This window comes from Python bivittatus, unplaced genomic scaffold (assembly GCF_059951505.1).
Source record: "Python bivittatus isolate LINGU-HERP-01145 unplaced genomic scaffold, Pbiv_v1 ctg000090_np1212, whole genome shotgun sequence".
Taxonomy (NCBI): Eukaryota; Metazoa; Chordata; class Lepidosauria; order Squamata; family Pythonidae; genus Python; species Python bivittatus.
This window is the reverse complement of record NW_028277046.1, coordinates 6,016,405-6,041,024: the sequence shown is the minus strand read 5'-3', so window position 1 is coordinate 6,041,024 and position 24,620 is coordinate 6,016,405. Positions and strand designations below refer to the sequence as shown.

Below are 24,620 nucleotides of genomic sequence, written 5' to 3'. Positions count from 1 at the left end.
GGCAAACGGACGGGGCTTTCTTCCACTTGTTTCTTGAACTGGGAGGAAAAAGGCTGGTGGGTGGGCTTGGCTGGGAAGCAGAGGTCTGGCTTTTTGAGATAGCAGGCTTTCCTCTCCTGGCCAGGGAAGGCTGAGCCCAGAAAGGCATTCGCTCCGCTTGCTGGGCCTGGCACCCCACAATGAAGGCACTGGGGTGCCACTTGGCGTGTGGGAAGGGCAAAATGTAATCCGTTGCTCTGCCTCAGTGGCATTGCTGTCTGAGCATCTGGGGCCTTCCTCGGATCACCAGGCCTGCGGGCAACCCGGGCCACATTCAGCGCTGTGATGCCCACTGCCCCGTGGGCATAAAACGTGGGCCTCTTCCACTCTGCAGCCCAGAAACCTGCTGAGATGTTGCTTGTCCAAAATAAAAAATGTTCCAACTGGGTTTATCTAGCAGCACCCCTTTCATTCAAGGTCTGCGGCGTTGGCCACATTCACACAAGAAGCCTCGCCTCGTTCCTAAATTAACCCATTTTCTGTGATTGCACTAAACCCCGAGCCCTCAGACGGGATGGATCCACATAACACAGTGAGCCACAAAAAGAAACCAACATTAAATCTAACCAAGTTTGGGGGTTAGGTGAGGAGTGACAAATCACTGAGGTTTTTCCCTGTCTTCCCACCCCAAAAAACATCTGTCCAGAACAGCCGTGTCTCGATCCAATCCAAGCTGAAAAGCTTTCGATTCGGGCTTAAGCCCCCCACCCCAATTTCCCCAAACCAGCTATTCTGCATACGGAATGGTTTCTGCACGAATTTCTGGGGGGAAAGAGTCTTAATAATAGTGGCAAAAATGTTTGTTGATGGAATGGTAGAAATACGAAGGGAGTGAGTGGTTGCTGGAAATCCACGCGAGAGAAGGGACCATTCCCACCCCACCTCTGCAAAAAGGGCCAAGCGACAGCCGTTGCCTCGTTTTTATTCCTGTTGCTCCAAAGCAGCCCCCCTCAGCTTGGAGGTGGGCATTTCCATCCTCCTGTTTCTTAACATCCATTTCGGTGTCCTGCCCAGACCAGCAGCACCACCTTTGGCTGCCTGCCACAAAGGCCGATGGCTTGAACACACACCCCGTGTGGAAGGGGCTTTGTCTTGGCTACGTGTGTGAAAGGAGAAGGAAGGGGTGACGCTGAGGGAGTTTAGCAGGCCAGGGAGGGGAAAGAAAACCCAAACGACATGCAGAGTTATTGGGGAACCAGGCAGAGCACTGCAGCGCTCCCTAAAGGGCTCAGACGCCGGATCCAGTGCGCACCGCAAGCGTCTCCAGGGCGTTCAGACAAGCAGTTTTCCTCCGCAGCACCCGCTGACTTGCACTGCTTCTCAAGGGCGCCTTGTGTGTGTCACACGCGCAAGACGCTCTGATTCCAGCTCTTGCAGGTCAGCCAGACGCGCAGAGGGCAAAAGTGTGTGTCTGAACCCGCCCCGCCCTCTCAGGGGACCATGTTCCACCACTTGAAAGCAAACGGCTTTCGCTGGACGTTGGTGCCACAGTGGACCTCCCCCAGCAGCTTGTGGTAGGACGAGATGTCGTCGATGAAGGAGCAGGTGAAGCCCAACGGCTCCAGCAGGGAGGAGACGTGCTGCTCCAAGCAACACTCGCCCTCGATGATCGGCCCAAACGGTTTGGGGACGCCCAGGTCTCTGGAGAGCACGATCATGTTCACCTGAAAAGGGAGAGGGGAGAAAGAAAGGAAGGTCTTGGCACTAAGGGCCCAGCGGCTCTCACCCAGCAAAGCCAACGGGCTACGCGGCTGACGCACCCTTCCCCACTCCGTCCGTCCCCAAATCCAAACACGGGTTGACCCGGGAACCAGCTGTCTGCCTGGTGCGAACACAAACGGTGTCTTGCAGCGAGGAGGCAATTCCGCCAGCGGTGTAATGCAACAAAGCGAGACGGGGCAAAGGAAGACCCGAACAGACGCTTCACCCAGCCCCAAGCGTTTGCAAGAAGCAGCTGGGCGGGGGGGGTGTCGGCCTGGCCGGGGGGCAGGCCCGGCGCTCACCATGTTGGGAAAGTAGGCCATGGCCTTTCCCTCCTTGTCCATCTTGAAGAGTGCAGGGAGGTCGGTGATGTCCTTCTCCTTCAGGCCCAGCTCCTTCTTGAGGATGTCTCGGTTCCAGTCAATGCATCGCTGGCGGAAAAGCAGAGGCCGGACCGAGAATTAGCAGCCAAAAAACAGCCACCTGGCAGATGGTGCCCTCCAAGGTCTGTAAGACCTCAGCAACCTGGCGCGGGGGACACCTCGGCCAGCGAGGCTGAGCTAGAGGACGAGTCATCGGACAGAGAAACGCGGGCAAAGAACCCTGCAGGAAACTATCAAACGCTCCCCCCCGGGATTGCAGATACGGCCATCAGCAGCTTCCACGTCTCTCCCTCCCCGCGAGAGTCCCTGGGGGGGACTGCAAGGGTGGTGATGAGGCTGAAATGGACGTGGGGGAAATGGTGAGGCTGCTTGGCTGGGCTTCGTACGGGACAGGGCCGGGGGGTCAGAAATGCCACAATGCCCTCCCAACAGAGACCAGGGCTCCCAGGTTTTATCTGGGGCATTTCAGTCTGTCCTGGAGAACCATCTTTAAGGCGAGGCGGACACCACTAGGACGCCGACACCAAAATCCCCACCGTTTCCTAGATTTTTAGACCTCGAGACCTATTCCGTGCCCCCCCAAATCTGTACTGAAAAATCCCCACCGATGATGGTTTCATCTCATCTCTTTCTGCCAACCCAAGTTTGTGACGGGAAGCAAATCCCAGGGTGGTTTAGAGATGCAAGGAAAAGCGATGTCCCCCACCTCTCCGCAAAGACCCACCTGCACGTACTGGTTCTCTTGCACCATGATCTCGTTGGAAAGGACCTTGTTGATGGTGACTCGTTTCGTGTCCGTGCCCGAGTACCCTGGAGAGACCGAAGGCAGAAGACGGGTGGCGCGTCCGTCATTTTCCTTTTCTGGGGATGACCACCAAGCGGGACCCGCGAGAAATACTCTCCACGTTTTTTGCCCTCCCTCAACGCCCGCCTGCCTCGGGGGGAGCAGCGGCCGCAGCCGGGCAGCGCAAAGGGACTGTCCCGCCTGGCAGCTGGTCTGGTGGGTGACGGCTCTGAGTCTGGAGAAGGGCCACCTGCCAACTCCCCTCCGTGGCCCGGGAAGTGCGGTGATTTATTCGTAATGTCCCCTTCCTCTCCTTTTCAAAAGAAGAGAAACGGCCCACCCCCGTCTGGCCATAAAATGTCACCCGCTTGGGATCCGGTCCCACCTGCTGGCATGAAGTGGGTCTTCTAGCCCTCCCGCCGTAGCAAGCTTGCCCCCCAGGACTGGAGCCCTGCCCTCCAGCTAACCACCCTCACGACTCCGCGAAAGGTGGCCGTCCCCGCACACCCGCTTTAGAGCCGAGGACAGAACTCGGCACCAAGAATCCCACCCCGTCGCGTCCTCTCCGGGCATCCGGTTGGCGACCGGCCTCCGCACCCGTTTGCAGCAGGTCGCACGGCCGGCCGTGCAGAACCCCGCCGATGGTTTGGCCATTGCCCTCCGGCAGACAAACCACAATGCCGACATGCACTCGGAGCCCTTCCTTCCACTCTCCGGGAGGGAGGAGGATCTTGCTGGCCGTCCCCAAACTTGCCCTGCTCTGCCCTGGGCAAACTCTTTATTTGGGGATGGCTGGAGGCCGCCTACCTTTAAACATGGTGGCTTCGCCGTGGCCTTCCTTCTGCTTCTCCCTGAAAAACTTGTAGCAGGCGGAAGGGCTGGCCATGAGCATTCGGAATTGCTGGGGAAAGGGGGGAAGCGCCCAGTCAGACCTGGGCAGCTGGTAGGGGCGGAATGAGACCCTCTCTGCTTCCCAGGCGTTGGCAGTCGGGTGGCATACAAGCGTAATAAATTATTCTTATTCTTATTATGCACCTGCAGAGGTGGGGACAACCCAGTGAAGCTGCTCTTTTGGAGCCCAGCAGAGAACAGCGCATGCGGGTGCCCGCCTTGCCCCAGCTGGACGGACGCAGCGAAACGAAGCTTTAAAACAGAACCGTGGCACCCTCACCTTTTTGCCAGGAATTGGAACAAAGGTCACAAACTCATCTACGTGGCCGACGGTCAGCCAGTCTGAATACAGCTCCACCGGGGGCTGGACCCGCTGGGCATAGAGGAAATCGCGGACCACCTTGGTCATTCGGCGGCCCCCCGAGCTGGAAGGGTGGGGATTCCATGCAGGAGACGGAGGACGGAGGGAGGGAGGGAGGGAGGGAGGGAGGGAGGGAAGGAAGGAAGGAAGGAAGGAAGGAAGGAAGGAAGGAAGGAAGGAAGGAAGGAAGGAAGGAAGGAAATAGAAAGAGGAAGGAAGGAAGGAAGGAAGGAAGGAAGGAAGGAAGGAAGGAAGGAAGGAAGGAGATAGAAAGAGGAAGGAAGGAGGGAGGGAGGAAGGAAGGAAGGAAGGAAGGAGGAAGGAAGGAAGGAAGGAAGGAAGGAAGGAAGGAAGGAAGGAAGGAAGGAAGGAAGGAAGGAAGAGCACCGTGAGTATCCTGTGACAATATACATAAAATAAACCCAACATATATTTGCATTGATTATATACACAGGGCAAAAAGAAGAGAAGCCGTCCTGAATCATCCTGAAACTCCATGATCAGAAGCAGTCTACCTCTGGACACTGATGACTGGGCAGGAGTTGGAAAGGGGAAATATTAAAGCCAGGATTCAGCAAGGGAGAGGGGGAGAGGGGGGAGGGTAGTGAGTAGAATGAAGCATCCATGTTCAGATACAGTCTATCTTCTGATGTCGGCGGCTGGGGACAGCCTGCAGAGGAACACTTATGTTCTTCCTGTGCACTTTCTCTGGCGCAAACAGGATGCCAACCACTGGCTAATGGGGTCTCTCCAGATGTGGTGGATCTCAAATCCCATCGTTCCAAACCCAGCATGCTTTTCTGGGGACGATGGGAGCTGGCATCCAACCAACGGAAAGGAAGCCCAGGGAGACCACTCGTAAGCACATTTCAAACCCTTTTCTCGCTTACGTGGGGAAGCTGCTTCCAATGAGGATCCTCCCTAAAGGATATTCCTTCCCGTTGACCGTGACCGGCGGGCTGACCTCCAGGTTCCCGAAGGAGTCTAAGCTGGTGACCGACTCAAAGAGGGGCTCCCGCGTCACGTAGCCGAAGTCGGGGCCCTGGGGAGGAGAGCAAGATCGGTCGCAGGAGGCATTTCCTGGCAGACGCCTACCCGAAGGGCACGGGGGTCACACCCTGGCCCTGCACGGCTGGGCACACCACAGCTTCCGGGTGGGAATCCCGCACACCCACCACCCTCGCCAAAGCACTCCATTTTTAAGGTTCATGCTTCATTGTAAGTGTTCCCACAATGTGTTGTTTATTGTTTATTTTATGGGGAGTGGGATAGGAAGGAAGGAAGGAAGGAAGGAAGGAAGGAAGGAAGGAAGGAAGGAAGGAAGGAAGGAAGGAAGGAAGGAAGGAAGGAAGGAAGAAAGGAAGGAAGGAAGGAAGGAGGGAATAGAAAGAGGGGAAGGAAGGAAGGAAGGAAGGAAGGAAGGAAGGAAGGAAGGAAGGAAGGAGGGAATAGAAAGAGGGGAAGGAAGGAAGGAAGGAAGGAAGGAAGGAAGGAAGGAAGGAAGGAAGGAAGGAAGGAAGGAGAAAGAGAGGAAGGAAAGGAGGAAGGTAGGATGGATGGTTAGAGTGGAAGGAGGGAGGGAATAGAAAGAGGGGAAGGAAGGAAGGAAGGAAGGAAGGAAGGAAGGAAGGAAGGAAGGAAGGAAGGAAGGAAGGAAGGAAGGAAGGAAGGAAGGAAGGAAGGAAGGAAGGAGGGAATAGAAAGAGGGGAAGGAAGGAAGGAAGGAAGGAAGGAAGGAGAAAGAGAGGAAGGAAAGGAGGAAGGAAGGAAGGAAGGATAGAAAGAGAGGAAGGAGGGAGGGAATAGAAAGAGGGGAAGGAAGGAAGGAAGGAAGGAAGGAAGGAAGGAAGGAAGGAAGGAAGGAAGGAAGGAAGGAAGGAAGGAAGGAAGGAAGGGAGGAAGGAAAATTGCATTGTACGTCCTTCCCAAAGCGAACGTTACCTTCCCACCAGATACAACCAGCTGCCCTTGGCTGTCACAACACTGCCCTCTTACACAAGAAACGGGGCTTTTCCCAAATCCGTGAGCCGCTTAACATTATCTCAGTTATTCTGGAGGCAACCCTGGAAGTTGCTCTCCCGTGCAGAATTCTGCTTTATTTGCTCCGCAGGGATAATGCGATGCACATCCAGGAAACTGAAATGGGATCAGGGAGGGCAGATCCATTTGCTCGGTGTAAACAAATGCCAAGAGTTAGGGGAGCCCTTGGGTGCAATATCCGGGGGGGGGGGGTCACAAATACATTAGGGTATTCCACTGGCTCTCTCTCTATCCCTCTACCCCCCCCCGCCTTGTCTTTGCCCTTCACCTTTTCTGTATCTTCCTCCTTTAATCTCTAAAAGATTTTGGGTGTGCCCCAGAGCAAAGCTGTAAGGGGGGGACTAAGACCTTTGCTTCTTCGAAGGGAGGGCAAGATAACCCTCCTGCTAATATTTACTCTGAAGTACTGCGATGCTGATACGGGGGCCTTTGCCCTGCCTGTCATCTCAGCAGACCGACTGCCCCCAAGGATTCAGGCCCCGATCCGTTCCCCCACCCGAGAAGGGAACAGAACTAGTCCAATCAACGTCGCTCTTGGGTGGCGAGAAAGCAGAAAGTTAAAAGCCAGCAACGGCTGAGAAGCGCGTTTTGCAAAAATAAGCTGTCCCCTGAATTCAGATCCACAGCAGAGGGATAGGCGAGGAGCAGATCTGCGCCGGCGAATTCGTTTCACCGTCCAGAAGGGAAGGGAAAGGGAGGCGAGTCGGCAGGGGGATCCGAAGACACGCGTCTGCCTTCTCGGACGTCCTTAGGACCGCGGGATGTCTTCCCCACCCGTGCAGCAGCGAGGTCTTCGTCTTAGTGCTCCAAGCGCACCAGCCGGAGCTGAATGAAACACCGCCGGAGGGTCCCGTGTGTGGGAAACCCACCTTATCCAGAAAGAAGAGGCCTCAGACGTAGTACGGCATGGATGGAAACTGCAGGAGCCTCCCAGGCGCTTGGCGTTTCTCGCTAAGTAGCCTTGGCCAGATTCTGGCTCCGTTCTCTTCTGGCAGGCGGCATTGCCAACCCTGCGGGCCATGTGCAAAACAGCCGCCCTCCTTCGGGGCTGGGGCCTCCGCGGACAGAGCCCTCCCAGCCTCCCCCAGAGTCGACGCTTGCAGAAATGCCCTTTGGCCCGCCGTGACGGTGGGAGACCCTTCTTGCAAACATTTCGGACGAAGCAAGCGAGGCCAAGGAGCGAGCGCTGCTTGCTTCAAGCATCCGGCACAGCCTTGCTGCTTGGATCCTGTGGCACCCCGGTTGTAAATCTCTCTCTGCTGTCAAGCCGCTAGTCCTGAGGAAGGGAGGCTGCTGCCGGCTGCCCTCCAACGCCCGGGCACAAACTCACAGAGGTCTTTTCTTCTTGCAAGCGACCTCGCTGAGCGTCAGGGGAAGAGAGGGGCACACAAAAGGCTTTGAAACCGAGACCCGCTCGGGTGCTAGGGCGGCTTTGCTGTGAATTAGGCTGCTTGAGCCCATGTGGCAGGGGTGTAATTCCATCCACCAGGCTGGGCTGCTGGAACAAACGCGGAAGGGCAGCTCGACCTGCCAGGTATGCCTGTCAGGACCGTGTGCCAACCACAGGCTCCAGGAGATGGGCCGCTGGTGACACTTGGACGTCTCCAGCTTGGAGCCCAGGCAGGCGCCAATCTCCATCCCTGGCCAAACGCATCCCGTTGGCCCAGGACGTGGGCACGCGTGGGCACGTGGCAGGAGCTATTTCGGAAAGGAGAGCGGTTGCCAGGAGAAGTGACTGTCCCCATGCAGACCGGGGAACACCTCGCACCGTCCTTTCTCAATCTTTCGCTGCTCCAAATGTCCCAGTTCGGTTGCGTTTTTTCCTCCAGGGTCCCCGTAAAGCACTTGGCAGACCCCCATGCTCAGAAAGTGGGGAGGAGACTGAGGAAAGGGGCTTGGGTTACCGGCTTAGTTTCTGCTGGCTTCCCCTAAAGGTAATTCTAAGAGGTGTGGAAAAGGAAGGCGCCTCTTGGCTCCTCCATTCCTTTTTCAACTTTCTTGCAAATTCCTAGGGATTAGCAACCGGCATTTGGCGATCCCACACGGCCTTCAACCGCCATTGCACAGATTCCTCAGATTTGCCCACGGGGGGTTAACACGTGTTTTGCTGGTTGGGCAAATCCCCCTATTGCCTGCTGAACTACAGCTCCCAGGATGCCCTGGGACAGTCGCTGGACTTGTTCAAAGAGTGGAAGGCAATCACTCAGAGTCTAAAGTCCCATGGCCGAAACAGTGCCCACATCTGGGCAAAGACGCTCCTCGGCAGTATCTTTTGCGATTTCCCCCCAAGGCAACAACTCATGGTGCCCAGAAACAGCCAACTGGGACCAGAAATTCTAGAAAAATGTGCTAAGTCCTAAAACACCATCCTGATTTCTACCAAATTCTCCTCTCCATCCACTGAGAAATTAATTCTTCCTTGTCTTGTTTTCCATTAAGGGACTCTCTAGAGCAGTGTTTCTCAACCTTGGGAACTTGAAGATATGTGGACTTCAACTCCCAGAATTCCCCAGCCAGCACACTGGCTGGGGAATTCTGGGAGTTGAAGTCCAAACATTTTAAAGTGGCCAGGCTTGAGAAACACTGCTGCTAGAGGCTTGTGGACAGGCACTTATTGTGCCAAGGGTAAAAGAGAATTTGCTAAGTTGCCCCATCTGGAAAATGAGAAGGGGCAAAGGCAGGGGATGGGGAGAGGAAACATTAAATAAAAGGTAGGAATATTTTATATTTAATGGCTTTGGCATCTGGACTTTGCTTCGAATGGCTTTGAGCTTTGCAAAACCAACTGCAGGAGGCAGATAGACGTTTCCAGGGTTGAGGCCCCTCAACTAACCTGAACTTTTGCAAAGGGAGAGCAAGAGATCGGCGGGATATTCCTATCTCCATGACCAATCTGAGATGACTGAACATCTGAGAAATGGTGCATTTCACCGCATTTAAGAACGACTGGCCTTCACGTACGGAAGAGGAGCGCTCCCGATGTAACCCTAGCGCCGGCTCGTCCTCGGCTCCGGTTACCAGCTACAGCAAGTTCTGGCCCCTTGCGGCAAGAGACCCTGCTAAACCCAGAGGCTCCCCCAAACTTCAGGGTCCCGAGACCTCGCAGGGTCTGTGTTGGGGTCCGTGTGGAGTTTGGAGGAACTCCTTCAGCTCAACAGAGTCCTCGGCTGACACGGATGGAGGAAGACCAGGGCCCCTCCGGACACCATTTCCATTCCTGGCAGGGAGTCTCTAGCGTACGCCATTCCTAAAATATGAGCATCGAGTTCGTGCGTTCCACTTCTGAATGCCACCGATGGGCATGGGAGCTGGAAAACAACTCTCTCGCGATCGAAGGATCGCTGGGGCTGGTTCCCTGCTGATTTGCGACTGCTGGGAAAAGTCATAACGGAAGCTCCCGTGGATTTAAGAGGCTGGAAAACTTTATTTCCAGGATTAAGACTAGATGCCCGTCCTGGCTGGGCGCCATCGAAGGCGGGCAGAACAGAGGCCGGAGACGCCCCTGTCTCAGAGTGAAACTGTGGAATGAAAGCCTTATTTTTGATTCAGATTTTCCCACCAGTTCGCTGTCAGCTTTCTGCTGCTTAATAATATTTTTAAAACGTCTTTGCAAGTGAGGATTGCCTGCTCCAGATTCCTTGGCACGCACCACAAGGTCCGAGGAGAGAAAAACACAGCCGCTGACATCAGATGGGGTGACCACTGTCGTTTGAGGGGCACAAAGCTCTTTTCTTTTTTTTTTTGCATTTTTAACACACACACCAACACCAATTCTTCGTGTCAGCTGAGTCCCCTGGCTCAGCTGTGACTTAAACACAGAACATCTGATCAGGGATCACTGGCGAACTGACCACCGAGAAGCAAAAAGGGAAATTTAATAGGGAGGCCCCTGAACTCTTTCACTTCTCACTTTGGGATCTGCTGGACAAACATAAACGGGACAGATACAGAGCTGGGTATGTTAGAGCGCCAACGTCCAGACCTCTTGGATGGAAACTTCAGTCCAACCGAAAGAGGATTCCCAGATGCTCTCCAACAGGCCCAGGTGGGTGTTAAGCTCCAGGGATCAATGCAAATTTATTACACACTAGGAACTTTTTTGCATAATGCAAAAAAGAGCAGGCTGGGAATGTGACCGCTGTGTATCTTTTAGCAACGCACCGGCATGCTTCTAACCCTCCTTTTCAAGAGAATCCAGAAGGGTGCAGCCTCTGGCTCTTACCAAAATCTCTTTGACGGCAAAATGTTCCAGGCCTCCGTCCCGAGGAGAATCTAGAACCACCGGGAACCGCTTGTGGGGCGCGTGGATGTAGCCAAATTCAATCTCGTCCTGCCAAGAGAAGGAGAATCAGCCCTACAGATTCTCTAGGCTCAAATGGTTGGGGTCCTGGGAAGAAGCAAGGGGTGGGGCGATTGAGGGCCCATCTGGACAAGGTGCTGGAGAGAAAGCACATGAGACAGATGTCGGGGTGCTCTTCCCCCGGAAATGAAGCTCAGCACATCGAATCAAGATGTTTTGCTCCCTTTGGTTGAAACTAACTTGGACACGTATGACATTGTCCCTCTCCCTGAACTTCAGGAGGGAGCAGCCCTTTCATTACGGGTGCAGTTTCTTAGAGGGGCCCCATCCCAGCTGGGGAGTTCTGGGAGTTGAAGTCCACAGGTCTTAAAGTGGCCAAGGATCTCAAGGTTGCATGTGGGAAATCCCACGAACCCCTGCGAAGACCAGGTTAGGGACAGATCATCATGGAGAAATGTGTGGTTGCGAAGAGTGGGCACCAACTTGATGGCCCATAATCAAAACCAATCGATTAAATCTTTTATGGAGAAGTGTTTTGACAGGACTGGAACAAACGAGATGAGAACTGACATCTGCCTGCAAGAAATGCGTTTGGCCATAAATCATGGGCTCACCTGCATCCATCGGTCCCCACGGTTCATGTACCGCGAGCAAACGCTGATCGGGTACCCAGCTTTGCTCACCAAGCCGTTGATCTCCTTCAAGAAGAGATAGTTATCCTTGACGCTGGCAGAGAGGGAAGGACAGCACGTGAGGCATTGCGGGAGACCCTACGCATCCTCCCCTTGAAGGGGGCATCGCCAGGGGCCACCACTGGACCCACAGTATGGCGACCCACTCAGTCCCCCAAGAAGAAGAGTTGGAGACACGGAGTGGCTCCAAAACCAAGGCTCTTTCTTCCAAAATTCACAGCCAAGACTTGCCATCAATCTTGGCTTTACCAAAACTCAACCCCCCGTTTCACAACATCACGTTCCTTACGTTGTGTTTATTGGGAACATAAGGAATATATACGCATGTGTGTGATGGAAATTGTTCTTAATTTATTTTAAGATGGGTCGCCGCCCAGAGTCACTTGTTGAGATGGGCGGCCATACAAATTTAATGAATAAATAAACACACACACCCAAATACTCCTTCTTCTCCCTGGCCCTTTACCTGCATACAAAGACGTTGACGGGTGCCAAGATGTTTGGGGTCATGATCCACGGCGCAACCCGGAAAGCAACGGTGTCAGTGAAGATCGGGGTCTGTGGAATACCCTGTCCGAACATTTGTTTTAAAATACCATTTAAAAACAAAGAAATGTTGATTTGAATCATCCTGCACTCTCTTGTAGAACAGGCCAGGACAGAGTCTGTTTTTTTTTAATACTAAAACCTCACGGCTGAGTCACTTAGCAGAGGGAAAAACGCAGAACGTGAGCTGCTTGGAGCCTACGGGAGCCAGGCGGCGTCCAAGTCAAATAAATAAATAACCAAACTGGCAGGATTTTGGCTTGCAAACTTAATTAATTGGCTAAGTTCTGCAGCCTGGCAGGAGAAAAAAAAACCCAGCGGCGTTCGGACGGAGGCGGTCAGGGATGTGGATGTGGACCAGCAATGGACGTGAAAGGTCCACGTAGGGGCCAGAGGTCATGCAAGCAAAGTGGAGGAGGTCAGGCAGCTAGAATGGGAAGCCAAACTAATAAAAGTTGCGTTTTTACGCAGAGATTAATCCGAGTCCCCGAAAAGCCCCGGGTGGCATTTCAAGCAGCACGGCAACCTGAGAAGGCGGCCAGCATAAAGTCAGCCTCCGTTCCTGGCGCAATTTATATGGCTCTAAAAGCAGCCGGATGGGCACGGGGGCCCTCGGCAGGCTGAACGGTGAGGAAGCAAGCGGGCCGCGTGGCAAAGGAAGGGCGGCACTTTAGGGGCACGTCAGACCCTGAAACCGTGGCGCCTCTTGTGTTGGCATCTCTAAAGGGGGCAGGAAAAGGAGCATGATGTAGTGAGGAAACCAAAAGCCACGGTTCTTCTCTGCTTTCGTGGGATGCGTGAAGCTCATCTGAGTCTTTCCGGCCCCAGCTCTGCTAGGAAAGCAGGATGTCAATAGCCTTGGGGTGGGGAGGACAAAAGGGAAACCGACCCTGTCCTCTGCAGCCAGCCACCCTCTCCCCACTCTTTGGGAGCCACACCTCAGCCACCGGCTCCAGAAGGCTGAGGTGGACGGAGACAAGTCCATCGAAACCCTCGTCCGGGAAGCGCAGCCCTTCCACGAAGAACTCCAGCTCGGCGGAGCCCCCCGTGTACTTCACCACGTGGCTCAGCTTTCTTCTCCCCAAGATGTGGATGTAGCGCTGGCCGAAAAACGGATCTGGACAAGGAGCGAGAAAGAGAAGACCCGAGGCGTTGGCTTTTCTGAAACAAACATCCATGCTTCTGTTGGTTTAACCCAACTTTATTGAACAAGCCAGGATTGGCTGGGTCTGCACCTGTCACTAAGCCCTAAGCCAGTCGGCTGGGACGGACCTACACGCTGGGTCTGGGCCACGTGTGCCGAGGAACCCACTTCTGTTCAAGGAAAACTGGATTCTGGAGGCTTCCTCAAATTATGGAAAGGTCCCATGCTTGCGTAGGACTCACTGCTATGGCTTGGTCAAAGAGCCAGAACAGAAACTCTCTGGTTTGTGGTTACTTGTGAAAGAAAAGATGCTCTTCTGACTTCACAGAAAGGAAACTGAGGCTGACCACTGTGTTTCTGGGGGCACCGGGGGCGATTGCCAGTTTTCCAGAAGATGGGCCCATTGATGAATTGAATGAGGAGCTTCAGGTCATACTTGGTCCTCCAACCTCACCTTTAGGACATGAAGACTGGTCTCTGTGGAAAAGCCTTGCCCAACAGACCCAACAGACCCAAACAGCCTTGCAGAGAGGATGGTTCTGGAGGCCACCTGCCCTCCCTCGCGGCCTTGCCAACATCACGTCAGCCCCTCTAACGGGCCTTGTATAATCTGCAGGAAAGTTGCAACAAGGACATTGAGAGGAGAGGTGTCTCCTGAGGATCAGACAGGCTAAATGGACATGATCTGAGTCTTAGCCTGCTCAGATGTCCTGATCCCCTCGCAATGCAGCCACTGGGGTATCTTGTTGCAACTGTGAAAGATGGCTGAGGACCAAATGGACTTCTCCACCATCTCCTCTTCCATGAAGGAAAAAACAGAAACCCTTAAGCCCTCGTGATCAACTGATTTGTAGAGCTTTATGACCTCTCCCCTGGCTGGACCTGGTTAGCATTTGGATGGGGAACAGTCAGGAAATCCCTAGACTTGCGGGGGGGGGGGGAGACGGACGGGTGGAAGGAGAAGAAGGAGAAGAAGGGAGGAAGGAAGGAAGGAAGGAAGGAAGGAAGGAAGGAAGGAAGGAAGGAAGGAAGGAAGGAAGGAAGGAAGGAAGGATTTTTTTTGCCAAAAGTGACATGAACTAGAGGATGAGCTGACCAAAGAAGATTTTTCCTGTTTTTTGAAAGAGATGGGAGATCCAGAAACTTCTAATCTTTCCACCCATTATTTGACAACTTCTTCCTTCCACAATTCTGGCGTTCCTCCAGCATCTTTAACAGGAAAGCCCCATCTGGACCCCACAGAAAGAGAACTGGGGCTGCTCCCTGGAATCCAGCCGAGAGCAATTCCAATTGCAATAGGAAGGTTTCCACCCCCACCATCCCTCACCCAGAAATGCCGCCACCCCCTTCCCCCATCAGCTGCAATTGCATCCATTTCCCGTGGTCAAGCTTTCAGTGAGCCCGCTCTGGATGCCAGCTAAGAGCCGGGGTTGCTCCAAACATTGCAGCCTCCTTTCCAATTAGGTAAGCTGATGATTCACCTGAATAATGGGGATTATTCCCAGGTTGGTCATTGATACAAATCAGCTGCAGGTGCTGGAATTAAAGGACGTGAATGGTCCTTGAGGGCTGCTTAGAAAGGGCACGTCTACCCGCTTTAGGTAAAAATTGCTCTGGCATTTGAAACAAATTGCAAGGTAGCCTTGGTGAAGCAACCCGGGTCTTTAACGGTCCTGGTTAAGGGTGTCGTGGGAACCCAGCCAGTCCGTGTTACAGGAGATACCGCCATTCAGGAAGAGCAGGAGAGAGGAGGAAATGCACTTACTCTGCAGGTAAAAAACCCCAACCTTGTCGGAGTCAGAAATCGGAATGTAGAGAACCATTTCGTAGCCAGGAGGAAGCCGGTCTGGGCCTTGCGTTCTCAAGATCATGCGGGACATGTCCTCCAGGTCTGGGGGTTCGACGCCCAAGAAAAAAAAAGAGGAAGGAAAACAGGTCAAGACGGTCTTTGAGAGTCTTCCTAGACTGAAGCCCCAATGTGCGCATGCAAGACTCAGTGCGCTCTCCTTGGGGCTGGTCAAAGCCAGCAGCACATAGCAAACATGTTACCACATTTCCCAGAGCTAATTGTGGACTCTGAGACCATTCCAGTTTTCCATTTTCGGCTTTGTGGGGAGCCTTCAAAGCGCGCGGGTCCACCCCTTAAGCAGACCCTTGGTCTACGTGGCCCCGTGGGACCCCCACGGTCTGGCTTTTCAAAGTTGCAGGCGGGAGATGCTCCTGGACACGCCGGGGATTAAAGGCGACATCTCCTACATGCCAGTCAGAGGCAAAATCTGCCTCCGTTCTGCCTTTCAACCCGTTGCCGATCATCCCAGCAAATCCATTTTCTTCGCAGCGGCCTCTGGACGTCGCGTTCCCTCCTCGAAGCTCGAGGCTCGTGTTTTCTACCAACCTGTGCAATGATTGTATTAGTTGCGGCTTCCTCGCAAGAATTATGGTTTTCTGCTTAAGGTGCCAAGAATTTGCCTGCTGATTTCTCCCCAGTTGCACGGTCAGGGCATTTTAATTCCTGGGCTTACTGAAGGCTCTTTTTAAAAACAGAAATGCGCGTGACTTTATTTAGAAATGCAATACGACCTGGTCAGCATTAGGTTTCTGCCTTAAAATGGGCCTTTTGCTTCCTACTAAACTACAGGTGGGTCTCCCTGGAACCAGATTCTCCTCGACTGGAAAACACTCGGTTGCATTTAAAACTGGGTTTCAGGTTTCGTGTGTTAGCGGTTGACCTGCAAAATGGATTTCCATCAGCTTTCAATTCCCAGAACGGCCCCAGAGGGACCCATCATGGTGTACCTTCCTTGGAAAATATTATGTCATCCTGACAGTCCTCAACGCTACTCCATGGATTCTCCTTGTCGCAGTTCACCAGCAGGATGGCACCCTGGCCGTCTGGGCCCCAGGTCCACGTCGCCTGGAAGGGCAAAATGTCAAGTTTAGCACGTAGACCCGGGCAAGGGGTTATCTATAACATGGGGGGCAGGCCGGGAAACATTTGGAAAGGTTCCTTTATATCTCTACGTGGAATAGAGATGGAATAGACGAATTATTGGGTTGACAGAAAAATTCTGACTGTGGGCTAAAGCCCCTCTTAATTCAGAATAGAGGTGCGGAAGACCCTCCCTCGTTCTCCCCAGCCCCTCAAAGGGAAACTGAACCACAAGCAAACATCAAGAACATGGGTTACCCGTTTAGACTCGGGTGAGCACGCAACCATTGCAAATCTTTTAGGAGGAGTCTTTGCTGGGCTCCATTTGGGTAGAAATATTAACGGTTTAACATTTGGGTTTGTGACATGGAATATTCAGGCGTCCTGTTTAAGGGCCAGAAAAGGCAAGCTTGAACCCTAAAGGACTTTTCCAGAGAGATCTGTGGCCAAGTAAGGGCTGCCATCTGGAATTGTCCCCTTCCTTCGCCCCCCCTCGCCAACCCTACCTTCCTGGGATTGTTCTTCTCCACCACACCATCGCGGTCTGCGTCAACGTCCAGGGAAATTCCTAGGAAGCAAAGAGTTTGGCAGTTTCCAGGGTGCGAAGAGAGGAAGAAGCCGGGCGGGTTCAACACCCTAAGAAAAGTTTTTAATCCAAGGGCCCCAGAATATTTTACTAACTGGAAATCGTTTGAGAGTGGAGATGTCCTCGGCCTTTTTAATTAGAGCTGTGATACTCTGAAAGAGGGTTTCAAAGGCCTCCTGTCCCAGGGAAAAGCAAGGAGGAGAAACAGGCAGATGCTTACCAATGCCAGTCAGGAAAATGCCAGCCTGATTTATAGGGTGCCCTCCATCCTCCCCGTAATAGCCTACGGTTACCTAGATAGGAAGTACAACAGCGGGTTAAAATGTTAACAGAGAAAGAGACACTGCTCCAGTTCACTATTCCTGCAGGTTGACCGGGCCAATTTCTGTTTTTTTTTTTTTTAAATTAGGTTTTTGGAGCACCACAATCACACAACTATCATAAAACAATCTCACAATAAGAACGGCAGTCATAAAATATTTAAAATTATCTTTAAAAAACCACTTGCTGTTTAACTGTTCAGTCCCTTCCAACTCTTGGTGACCCAACCGACGAGATTTCGCCAACATTGGCCATCGGTACTGGCTTCTTGGCATTCTTGTAATACTTCCATTACAACCCGGTTTAAAATAATTGTCCGGACACGCCATGGAGAAAGGTCAGACAAGGGTCTTACTTTGTTATCATTGGTCTCCATGCTGGGTTGGGTCATCTGGATCTGCAAGAGTGTCCTGGGATCCAGCAGCCATTGCTTAACCCCGTTGGCGGGTGCAAAATCCGACCGGTCCTGGCTTACGACCTCAACATTGACGTTCTCTGAATGTTTCACGCTGAAGGTCACCGCTTCGGGAGGAGCTGCCCTGTAGTAGGAAGAGAAGAAGATTGCCAGCGGTCACTGAGAAAGGATGCCGTGGCACCTACGCCAGGCAACCCTCTCCAGCTGTTCCCATGCCAACCCCACTGCCTGAGGTGGTGCTAAGTGGAGACCAGCACAGTCTCTGCCCTGTGAACCTCTGATGATACAGACCCCTTGGGGTATCTCTTTGGGCCGTTCACCCCAGTGGAAACCTGGACTGGTTCAGACAACATACCAAACACGAAAGTTGGGTTCACAAAGCACGACGGATGAGTTAACACGACATCCAGTACTTGAACGAGTCAACTCTGCAGGGGTTAACACGCTGGCCTTATTCACATCACCAGCTAACACCAAGGCTATAGATTTGTGCCAGCTACAAACTACACAGTGCCACTTCACCCTTGCTGGTACTTTGGGTCAATGCAGTTGCATTTTTTAGGGCAATTCTCCGATCGGTTGTCGGACCCCGCTGTAATCCTGTGAGTTTAAACTTGATTTCAGACTTGCAAGATTCTGTTACCGTAGCCTTACCATAACGGTAGCATTCAAACTCATGGTTTTGGTTTCCGGCCTGGACTACCTCGAAGGGCTGACGTCAATTTCGCAAGTCTGAAAGCGTTTTCCCCCTCCCTTGCCTTTACTTCCTGGAGAGCTAGGGAGGGTCCCTTCTGAGACGCTTTCTCCACTCCCGTTCCTTCTCTGGGCCGAGCTATCTCTTATCTGACCGGTGCCCTGGCTGCGGCTCTTCCTCCTGTCTCCCAAGGTGATTCTCACAGTTGCTTCCTAAATCCGTTCTCCTTCCATCTATCAGCCCTTGCAGATAGGCAAGAAGCAGACACTGCAGGGATTCCAGTAACGTTCGTTATTGGAGTAAGGTAGAATTAACAGAATCTGGAAAGCCTGTCCAAGTTCATCTCTGGTCTCACCTTATGCTAAACAAAATCAAGGCAGGCTGCTCTGAGTTTCTTTCTCACATTCTCTTCTATCTCTTCTCCCAGTCCCTGTTCAGGGCTCACTTCTTCCTTCCCTCCTTAACAGCTCTCGCGCTCTTCTCCCAAGGTCAGGTCCAAATTCCTTTCCACCATCACAGACATAGGGTGGTAAATGTTTCTCACCGAGATGCACCGAGGCACATCTTGCAACGACTTCTTTAAAGAGACATTGGATCTTCGCTCTCACAATACTCCTGGCTCCCCGCATCTATTTTTAAGTGCCGTGCTAGCCATACCCTTTATGGTGGCAGCTGGGGAACCACACTGGGTGCAGGACTCTGTTCTTTGCGAGGAAGACATGACACCCTGCAGCTAACAAGAGTAAGTATGTACCCTAGGAGAAGTCTGCAGCACCGGTTACGTTCCAAGTTCTGGAAATTTTAACACGGGAAAAAAATCTCACCGGCGAAGATCTGAAGAAGATTCTCTAAGTTCTCCAGATACTCAATGAAACCAAAGGGAGGGAAAACCGTGGATTCACTCCGATCCCATTCCCCAGGGGAAACTTGTTAATGTCTGGATAAAGGCTGGAGGAGCAGAGGTCAAAAGCTGGTCGCAAATCTCATCGCGGCCCTTCTTTGCAAGATCTTAAATCTTTGTTTTGCAGCGGGGTCATTTAGCACCATAGCTAAGCACAACCTTGACCAACCGGTTTAGCCCCACTCTGGCATGAAAAGGCTTAATTCCAGATAGGAAAAGAAATGAAAGTGACCAGGGGAGAATCAAGACACGAAGTACAGAAGAAGCAACTTGATTCTGCACGGGGAGCTATAAAGCGCTCTCTGACTTAACTCATGTTTGCAAGCTTTGTTTAAAACAGAAAGACACAATAGGTGCAAGATCGTGGCACCCGAAACGCCTTGGCAACCGCCTCGTCTAAATGGATCTTTGGGTAAATGAACAAAGAGCACTCCAGGGTAAACAAGCCTTTTCAGGGACCGAGATGGCTGACCGTAGATCCCGTCTCTCTCCCGACCGCGTTCAAAAATACAAACGGCGAGCAAGGTCAAGGGAGGAACCGGAGCTGAAGACGGTTCGGGCCCAGAGCGTTTGCAAAGGAAGGCCACAAAGAGGTCTTTGGGCATATGCAGATTGCCAGCTGTTCCTCACCAACAAGCAGCCATTATACTAGCTGCGTACAATAAGGTATTATGGGGAAAAGCACGGATTGTGAAGCGCGAGCGGAGACTCTCTGTCCAGCGGGCGTTCGTCACGGGATATGTGGACTAAAAGTGACCTTCTTAATTTCACCTCTTTTACGAGCAGCCCTCAGGAGACCTCGACTGACCCACACGGGTGCCTTCCTCCTTCGACTGTGTGCCACCAGAGGGAAGTTCCCAGCAAGGGCACGCTGGCTTCCTCTGTTCTCCAGAACAAGGACGTTGGCCAGAAGACCCCACGGCCAGAACCAAGCCCTCGGCTCCTGGAAGGACATTTGGCCCCCAGGCAGGTGTTCCTCTAAGCTGAACTCCCCATTGGTCGCCCTGGATCTGGGGGTCGGAGGGAGGCTGTCAAGCGCGAGGGGCTATTTCCATGCCAGGCTAGCTAACGGGTGCCACTGAAATGCCCCTGGCGTCTTAAAGATTTGGAGCCAAATGCCTGACACCTTGCGGGTAAGACTCAGCGAAAGACAGGTGCCCTGTGAAGAGAGAGCCTCCGACAAGCCCCCCCCCCAAGTTAATATCGACATTAAATACGAGGAGGAGGGGATGCGGTAGGCAAAGCAAAACGAGGGGATCTCAGAGAGCTGTGCTGAAGAAGGGGCTGTTAAAGAGCCGTGGCGAAGGAAATGCTCCAAAATTGTTGCATAAGCGATGGGTGCAGCCTTGGGACAGCTAGACTTATGGGTTTAAGCTGTGGGGTGCAATCTTGAGGGTCTGGAGTGGAAGGCTGGGGAGGGGAGGGGAGAGGAAGGATGTCTGCAGGGGGGAAAAACTTTTTCCTGAGGGATGCACGCTTAGCACAAAAGCGGAGGGGGGACCTACGACGCTGGGAGGAAAGGGGGTCGAGGGAGAGGACGGGGCTGGGGCGGGTGGGCGCCAAAAGCGGAGGAGGGCGCCTTGGCAAGAGCCGGGTCTGCCTCCTCACCCGAAGACGTCCACGGAGAGCCGGGTGCCCAGCACGCAGACGGCCTCGATGCGGTGGCCGAACTGGAGTCGGAGCGTCCGATCGCGCAGCATCTCGTCCCGGTCCGCGCCCGGCGCTGCAGCTGTGCGCGCCCGGCACGCCAAGCCGGCCCCGCGCGCCCCGCCCCGGGGGCGTCAGCCAAGGGCACGGGCGCGCCCCCAGCCCCGGGGGGCAGGGGCAGGGGCAGGGGCAGGGGCAGGGGCGGGCGGCCGTGCCTCTGGACAGCTGCAGAGGGCCTCGCCTGCCCGCCCTCGCTGCTGGCAACCCTTTGGAGGGGGCGGGCTATCTCGGGGGGGGGGTCCTTAAATGGGGGCAATGCAGCCGTCCCGCCGAGGCTTTTATTCTTGGGAATTCAGCTCCTCCGACCTGCCCTGGCCGTCCTATAATGCAAAAGGGGCGGGGGGCGTTTATAACTTAAAGGGTCTTTCCCTTAAAACGCCCCTCGGGTTCCGTGGGAACTACAACTGCCCTAATTCCCAGCCTCAGATCTGGCTCCCTTGGAGCAGCAGCAACGGGCAAGCCGCAACCGAAGTGTTGCAGCATGGAGGACTCCCCTTTGGGACATGCCTCTGCATCCCCTCCCCTCATTCCCCCTTCGACTTCTCTCTTCCCCCCCCCCCCCCGCAGCCAGTCTTACTGATTGGTTGGGGGGGTGTCTTTACCTTGCCCTTCTTTGCTAGCATGGGAAGGAAGAGATCCTCCACCTCCAGAAGCAGCCTACCTGTAAACACTCCTCTCGCCATGAGCTGTTTGTGGCCTTCCTGAAGTCACCTCCGGCTTCTTATCGTCAACATTATCTAACTAATACGTTTAAAATGCATTTGTGGCCTTAATTAAGCAGGGGTGGGTGGGTGTTTGGGGAGGGGGCAAAGCAGCTCGCAGACCAGAGACGGAGGTGTCGGTCTGTCGGTCACTAACCCAACACCTTTGCAAGGGGTTGGATTCCACCCGCCCCCCCCCCATCGCAGATGCCTTCTTGCACAACCTCAAGAGTAAAAATAGGGCCCAACGTGTGGATAACACGATACTTTAATTAAGATATATGGGCAACAAAGGGGAGTGTTGAAAGGGGGGGGCGAAAAGGTCATGGGGCAAAAGGCTGGAATGGAAAGCAGTCAGAGCCGGCCGCGGACCCCTGCCGAATTTCGACCCCCTTGTCAACATCCCGAAGAACAAGCCAGCCACGTGCTTCAGGGCGCCTGCCCAGCAGCTGCCCCGGATCAAGAGGGCTCAGCCAGGTTAATCTCAGTTAAGGGGATTTCAGGTGCCGTCCGCTCATTTCAGAAATGTTGGCTCGGTGGTTCGGATCCCAAGACCGGGGCGCCAGCAGCTGAGCAACACAACGTTCTTGGCGAGGCGCACCAATTCTGCCAAGCCAAGCCAAGCCAAGCCAAGCCAAGCCAAGCCAAGCCAAGCCAAGCCAAGCCAAGCTGGACTGGGTTTGCCTCGGGTGTAGCAGAGTATATGAGCCACAAACCATGGTTAGGAAGAATCCTGGTTGATGATGAGGCGACAGCTCCTCGGAACGGATTTCAGGTGCTGCAGAGGCTTGGAACCAAACCCCGCTTTGAATTCAGCCTCACGAGGACCATTGGGTGGTGCATGTGTGTGTGTTAAATTAAATGTGAAAATAAAAAATTAACCCCAAGAGGGTCCGTTTGCAAAAGCTGCCCTCTGGTGGTCTTCGCTTAAGCAAGTTCCTTTAAAACAGCTTTCTGTGACTTCCACGTTGAAAATAAACTAACTCTGTTTACGAACTTCCTTGCCCCTGAGGACTAGTAACATTTTTTTCCTTTTATAGCCAGAGGCCGAGATGCTTGGAATCTCCACCTACCCACAATTTATTTCTCAGGGTATTAGCATTCGAAATGGCAAAAAAAGAGAGGATTAATCAGAAGTGAAAGTGCCACCAATCCAAGGGATAAGAGATTTCAGAGCCCCCACATTCCTGGAAACAGATGGCTTTTAAAAATAGTTAGGCTGGGTTTAATGCTTTATGGCGGAGCTTAAAATAAATAGAAGGTTGGGCACCGGAAGGCCAATTACTTTGGCTTTTCCTTCTGCCAAGGAAACCCCTTTGACCCTTCTTGCCTGAATAACAGCAAGATTGGAAAATCAGAGCTTTTCTTTTCTTCTTCCTTGTTATTCAAGTTGCATCAGTTTACTCTGAGCTAAATGCTGCCTGGATCATGTTAAGCATGGTTACCCTGCTTGGGCTTATTGTATGGTGTGAACCCAGCCACAGACCATGGTTTATTGCCCTGCCTATCGTGTGAACCCCTGGCTCAATAAGCCATGGTGTGCGAATCCAACAGCGCATCAGCCAATTTTGTTTTCAACGTGTTTGCTGAAAGAAGAGTTTGCAACTCACAATGGCTAGGTTTCTACCGCACGGTAAGCGAAAAGCCCCACGGGCTTGTTTGCACAAGACGCTTAATCCACCTTTTGGATTTGCACACTCAATTAAGCCACAGCAAGACGAACCAGGGTTCGTGGGCTTCCCGAGTGTCGCCATGAGGGCGGTCGTGGACATGAGGGCACCAACTACATGAACTCAGCCATAAAAGCTGGCAGTGGCCCGCGAATCGTAGCCCGAGGGTTTTCTTCTCTTCCTTTCTCCTCACCTGTATTACTACCTGCTCAAAATGGGCCAAAAAATAAAAAAAAATCTGTAAATTTGAAAAGCTACCTGCCCACTTTGACCTCTCCCAGTGCGATGGTGTAGACAGATGTTCACGGGTTGGTCAACCGCTGTGAACTGGAAGCTTTATGGCCTTGGCCCCTTCCAGGACTTGGAATGAGTAATTCATCGAGGTGTGCTCAGAGCATGCACAAAGTGCTTTTCTTTCAGTGCCGGGGATGACCTAGAGCCCCGTCCCGGTCGGCCCGCCCTCTGTGTCACCTCGCAACCCAACCTCTCGCTCTGCAGAGCCCCACATTCTTTACGGAGACACCCAGCAGGCGAAGATAAACACGAACCGACCCAACCAGTTGCAGAGGAAGAGGTTTCCACACACCGCCCTCCCCAAAACGCTCATCGCCTCTTTTGCATGACAAATTAGATTCTAATTTTTACAAAGGCGATGTGCTAATAGCCCTGGCACATGGGCGGCACAACCAGGCTGCCGGGCACAAAGTCTGACGCTTTGCCACCCAAGACTAGGAGGTGCGTGTCACCCCATGGGCATGTGTCTCAGAGGGCAGCCTCCGGCTCAGGAGCCCCGGAGAAGAAGGAGGAGGCTCCATTGCAAACATGCATTCCTCCCCACCTTGTTCACTTCCCTGCCCTGTTGCCTCCCCTGTGCCCAGTCAGCGAACGTAAATTCCTCGGGGCAGAAGCTGAAAATCTCCAAAGTTTTGGGGTGCAAAGGGAAGGATGACACACAAGTGCGTAAATGTATGCCTGGAGAAAGCAGATATTAGAATCCACAGTCGCCCAGTGAATTTAAACAAGGGGGTGGAGAGAGAGTCGCGAGAGATCAAGGAATCACTCTAGTAAATCGTGCATTAGTTAAACTGTGGAACTCCCTGTCACAAGACATACTGGGGATCCTTCCTTTGGGAAGAAGATTGGAGAGATTAGGGAGTGTAAAGCTGTGGTTTGGGTTGTGTGGCCGTTGACACCGGTGGCTGGGGAGCACAACGGAAAGATCCCGTCCTGGTCACAGGATTTTCACTGGGCAGCTGTAAGAACACAAAACAGCCTTCAGTCTTATCCAGACAGACTCTTTATATTTAAACTACATCATTTCATAATATTTTCCTATTCTGGATGGATAATCTATTGCTGCTGGTGACCAGGAAGCAATAGCAGAAACCTTGTCACTATTTTCGCTCCATTTATTTTACTTTATTATCTGCCTTTCCCACCAAAACTCAGGGGGGCCTCTATGTCTTTTTCCCTCCCCTCCAGCAGCAATGCAACCCCTGTCGCCTCCAAGCAGGAAGAAGGAAGGAAGGAAGGAAGGAAGGAAGGAAGGAAGGAAGGAAGGAAGGAAGGAAGGAAGGATATAGAAAGAGGAAGGAAGGAAGGAAGGAAGGAAGGAAGGATATAGAAAGAGGAAGGAAGGAAGGAAGGAAGGAAGGAAGGAAGGAAGGAAGGGAGGAAGGGAGGGAGGGAGGGAGGGAGGAAGGATTTTTTAAAATACATATTTGGTTCTGTTACTTTTAGACATTATAGAAAATAGGTTGCCGAATAATGTTGCATCCTGGACGTTCTAGATGGGCCAGAAGTAAACTTTTCCAA

General features: G+C 52.9%; 1 protein-coding gene across 1 annotated transcript; it reads right to left on the bottom strand.

Moving 5' to 3' along the window:
- Positions 1 to 951: 951 nt before the first annotated feature.
- Positions 952 to 20,464, bottom strand: LOC103053159 (protein-arginine deiminase type-2-like). The gene is made up of 16 exons (XM_088136881.1): positions 20,336 to 20,464; positions 17,073 to 17,256; positions 16,617 to 16,689; positions 16,317 to 16,378; positions 15,678 to 15,795; positions 14,647 to 14,772; positions 12,676 to 12,854; positions 11,658 to 11,761; positions 11,114 to 11,225; positions 10,422 to 10,529; positions 5,050 to 5,201; positions 4,079 to 4,223; positions 3,715 to 3,808; positions 2,848 to 2,933; positions 2,043 to 2,171; positions 952 to 1,703 (listed from the first exon to the last, which is right to left on the bottom strand). Exons 1-16 carry the CDS (start codon positions 20,425 to 20,427, stop codon positions 1,470 to 1,472), a joined length of 1,998 nt encoding a protein of 665 aa, XP_087993007.1. The 5' UTR covers positions 20,428 to 20,464; the 3' UTR covers positions 952 to 1,469.
- Between the last annotated feature and the right edge of the window lie 4,156 nt (positions 20,465 to 24,620).

Bases quoted from the DNA above. Each gene is read 5' to 3' on its own strand.
- LOC103053159 (XM_088136881.1), bottom strand. From the start codon at position 20,427: ATGCTGCGCGATCGGACGCTCCGACTCCAGTTCGGCCACCGCATCGAG. The intron at 5,202-10,421 runs GTAAGAGCCAGA...TCTCCTCCCCAG, and splicing joins TTGCCGTCAAAGAGATTTTG to GGCCCCGACTTCGGCTACGT. The intron at 2,934-3,714 runs GTAGGCGGCCTC...CGGTCTCTCCAG, and splicing joins CGAAGCCACCATGTTTAAAG to GGTACTCGGGCACGGACACG.